At 40.1% G+C, this 4,572-nt stretch overlaps 1 protein-coding gene across 2 annotated transcripts in view; it reads right to left on the minus strand.

The window, feature by feature from the left end:
- LOC117524798 (partitioning defective 3 homolog B-like) overlaps positions 1-4,572 on the minus strand; it is an 830,560-nt gene that overhangs the window by 86,643 nt on the left and 739,345 nt on the right. For both annotated transcript variants that reach the window (XM_034186621.1, XM_034186620.1), the window contains exon 23: positions 1,263-1,339. In XM_034186621.1, the coding sequence (XP_034042512.1) occupies positions 1,263-1,339 (77 nt within the window). The remainder of the gene's footprint in view (positions 1-1,262; positions 1,340-4,572) is intronic.

The following is a 4,572-nucleotide window of genomic DNA, read 5'->3' on the forward strand; positions in this document are numbered from 1 at the left end:
TTTTTTAATCTTCAGATGAGATTCTCAGTCAGTGATCTCATCGTTGTTTGGGACTTTAGTTAAGTACATTAGTGTGGGACTCTGTTTATCTCTAGAAGAACAAAATGGCAAAGGAAATACGAGACGGAAAAGGAAAAGAAGACAACAGTGGAAGAATGGGAAGTTAGCGGACAAGAAATGAACAAAGAAATAAAACATGAAGATGCAGAGATAAAAAATGGAAACAAAGCACAGCATTAAAGTGCCGGCAGGCAGCAAAAGGGACAATGTTACAGATGAAAGCCGAGAACCTGAAAAACTGAAAAGGTGAACTCAGCTGAGTGTTTAGGCTGACGTGTTTAAATGACAAATATTGAGGACTCCATACAATATTAGTACATTTAAGTACATTTTGTGAACGTTTCACACTAAAAGCATTTCATCTAACTAAACTCTTCAAGTCCTCCAATCTATGCAACTACTATGTGTGCATATATATATATATACATTTGTTCATACTCTCATATACAGTCAGATTCATAAGTATTTAGACAGTGATACAATTTTCCCACAATATACACCACCACAGTGGTGTTTAAACAAAAGTATCTGACCAAAGGTATCTTCTAACACAAACGCAGCATTGTTAAACAGGTATACTCAATAAACCAAGCTGACTATTTCTTCAAGCATTTAGTGTCACTTGCATATATCCATGATATAATTACTTTATTGCAAGTTTTTTTGTTTTTTAAAGATGACTGCCCCATTGACTCTTACAGATTAACTTCCAAAGCTAATTTTCAAAAAAGTATTTATTGCAAATGAGGCAATCACTAAATGTGAGTACAGTACTCAGGTGCTTGACTACTGGCAATGTTTTAAGGTGACTTGAGCTGGAAAAAGTTTTAGTTTTATTTAAAAGCTAATTAATGTTAGAAAATTTTGGTCTTTTAAAGAGTTTTCTTTTTCTTTTCTTTTTTTTTTAATCATTGGAGAACCAGAAAATAGACTCACAAAGTTTCTGAAAGCGCCTGACTAAACTTAGGCAAGAGAGATATTTGGTGGGGGAGCAAAACAGAGGAGTCTTGGATCAGTTTTTAACTCTCATATGACTGTGCACTCCAGAGGGAGAGGATAAGGTGAGTTCCTCATTGAGACGTAGGTCTCCAAGGACACGGAGACAGATGACATAGATTTAATTAAGGCCATCAAAGAGAAGAGAAAAGTGCTAAGAGAAACTGTGGTACATCTAATAAAGTGAAAGAGAGAAAGAGCAATACCTTGGCAAAGATGCATACTGACGCTCGGCCTCTTCATAACGTAGTGCTAACCGGTGGTCTGCCCCTCTACCTGGAACCTAGAATAGAAAGAACATAAGTTTGTGTTGGATTTATGTTACAGTAAAACCATATGTACAACCCTAACCCAGACCCAAAAAATTCAAAAGATTCGATAAAACGTTTTTTGTCAGAAAAACTGAAGCCTCATGACCTAGAATAATCACCAATATTACACCTAGAAATCATTAGCTTTCATTTGACACCAAAACTATGGTGATAGGTGAAGTACTGACTGAATGACTGGTTTTCTTTTGGATGCTGTTTGCCTTGTGTTGAACACATTCACAGCACATATCATATAGAGTTAAATTCCTCAAGATCTTGAAGCAGTCCACTTACCAGATGAGCTAGCCAGATTACTTTGTCATTTGTGAAAGAACACTCCTACTTCATCTCATGCCCATCGACTGGTATCATCAATCGGACAAGACATCTGCAGGGCAGCTACCACTAAACATGATCTGATAGCTATGACTGCTGAATAGAATAGGTCATTGTGAATCATATGACTAGTCCTTGGAACTTGAGACTGCTTTGGCAGAAGATGTAGAATCATCTTCTTCACCATAATCAAATCAGAGCATCAGAAATCCTATGCCACCATCAGTGTTTAACTCAGAGTGCGACAACTTTAATAAATTCATTAATGATGTGAGTGGAAGAGGATCAATTCACACTGCACATGGGATCATGATACAAGAGGTCACCAGCCATGAAGGTCAGCATCAAGACACTGAGGAACCTCAGCCAATACCCAGAACTGGACACAAATAATTCAGTCTTGCCAAGGACACTACATCGCCAGAATGCTGTTTCCCAGAAACAGAATCCCAAACTGACAATAGCACAACTTATGGTTCCTGGTCGTCCAGAGGTGATGGCTCAATCAGTCAAGATGACCATACTGTGGATGCTGCTCTGCTCATTTCAAAGCAGCCAAGGACAGCATGGTCAGGATTTGTATAAAGTACTGAAAATCCACCAAAGAATCTCACCACTATTAATACAATAACATGCTTTTGGAGGACGGTATGTATTTTCAGAGGCCCAACGTTCATGCCCAGTTGCCCAAAATGACAACGAGGGCGAATATCTGTCATTGCGGGTGATGGCATGGACGGAGGGACTCAGAAAATGCATACCGCATGACAACAGCATGTTATTTGCAGTATTATCACTTACTGAGATACACAACACGTAACACGTACATAAAAAGTTGGCTCACTTTAACTTTTGTCATGTCGGCTGGCGCGCGCTGCTCTCCAAATTCGGCAGTGCATCCTCATCAAGCTGGCTGCTTTGGCTGCTGTTCATTTTCGTACTATCCATGAGAAAATCATCCGGAATATCCATATTGGGACCAACACACACTTCTCGCCTTTTTATCTTTTCCTCTGCGGACAGTTTTTTTGTTTTGTTTTTTTTTTCCCCCTCTGCGGACAGTTCTTGGGCTGCGCGCTATGACATCATTTGTTTACGCACAGTGGGCGGGTACAGTCAGGTAGCGTCGACGTAAATCTACGATACCGGCCTAGCAACGCCTCGGTAATGTGATAATAATGACTATTATCCAGTCAGAAATCACCCAATTACTGACTACAGTACCATTCAGAAATGTCTTAGGGTGGCAGAAGAGGCCACAAAGGAAGTAGGGCAAGAATATGTCATCACAACATTTGACATCGGTGTCTGTAGTATGAAAGCCCTTCCACTCATCTGGCAAAATCCTGAAAGGTACAATAACCATGTGATTCTTCCAGGCACGTTTCACCTGGAAAGTGCATTCATGAAAATGCTGGGCAAGAAGATGAAAGGGTCTGGTTGAAGACTTTTGGTCTGGGTTAAGGTTGCACATATGGTTGTACTGTAAGCCATACAGAGAAGTGCCATTTTACATGACAGAAATGAGATGGGTATTATATTAAAGCAGAGAAAATGTGCTTTTCAGAAATATATAGACTGATATGGTTGATATTATATATGTGGGTATTTATAGAAGGTCAAAAAGTGCAAAAATTTGGCCCGCGAATGGCACTCAGAAGTTGTTTTCAACCTTTAGGTGAATATTGCACCAAAATGTACACCGGGAATGAGTTATTTTCCTGTTACCACTCAAATTCCCATTCAGGACATTATAGCGGTTGAAAAAAAAATCAGGTAGTATTTTGTTGGGGGGGGGGGGGCATGTTAGGCTCCCGGTCTATTAGGTCACACGGTGAAAATCTTTATAGTAAAACCATAGAGCAGGGCTATTCAACTGGCGGCCCGTGGGCCAGAACCGGCACTTTAATAAGTTTGGACCGGCCCATGGCCCATTTGCCCATAAATATTAATAAATACACAAACAAAAGCCGCTACAAAGCACATTCGCCAATTTTCGGCATTTTACGACACTTTGTGGCGCTCTGCAGCACATCTGCTGGAGGTTCCTTCCTGTTAAACAGGAGTTTTTCCTTCCCAGTGTCGCCAAGTGCTTGCTCATAGGGGGTTGTTTGACCGTTGGGGTTTTTCTGTAATTATTGTATGGCTTTTGCCTTACAATATAAAGTGCCTTGGGGCAACTGTTTGTTGTGATTTGGTGCTATATAAATAAAATTGATTTGATTTGATTTGATTTGACTGAATCCTTTACGGCACATCAGCACTGTTTCCAAATAGCCCCACCTCACGTGAAGGCATTGCGGGCACTCGGAACAGTTGGTGGCGGTAATGTACCGTATTGGTTTGCAAACCGGCAGTAACTCAAGCAAAGAAGACAACGACAACAGATCGCATTCAAAGGAGAAGAGACGTAAAGTTGACAATGAAAATAGCACAGCACAGGTTGTTTCGCAGACTACTTGCTGATATGTCAGCTGAGCACTCTGACCTACTTTTACACAACATCAGGTGGTCTGTGAACTGAGGGAGGAAATGATCACCTTTCTATGTGAATGCAAGCACAAGAAGGCTGAAACATTTCTGACAAAAATGCTGAATGAGAAATTTGTCTCAGAAATGTGCTTTTTAAATGATATCATGCATCATTTGAGTGGTCTTAATCTGAGTCTTCAGGGGAGCGATAAAACAGTGGTTGATGTGCTTGAAAAGCTGACTGCTTTTATTAAAAAAAAAAAAAAACTAGACATTTTCGCATGTGATCTTAATGACAGCCTGCTGCACTTTCCCCACACTCAATGACTTCATTAGCATATACTTTTGATGTTCTGTTAAATAAAAAGGGAAAACGAAATGCAGTAGCATTTGTCTC

The sequence above is a fragment of the Thalassophryne amazonica genome, chromosome 14 (genome assembly GCF_902500255.1).
Source record: "Thalassophryne amazonica chromosome 14, fThaAma1.1, whole genome shotgun sequence".
NCBI classification, from domain to species: domain Eukaryota; kingdom Metazoa; phylum Chordata; class Actinopteri; order Batrachoidiformes; family Batrachoididae; genus Thalassophryne; species Thalassophryne amazonica.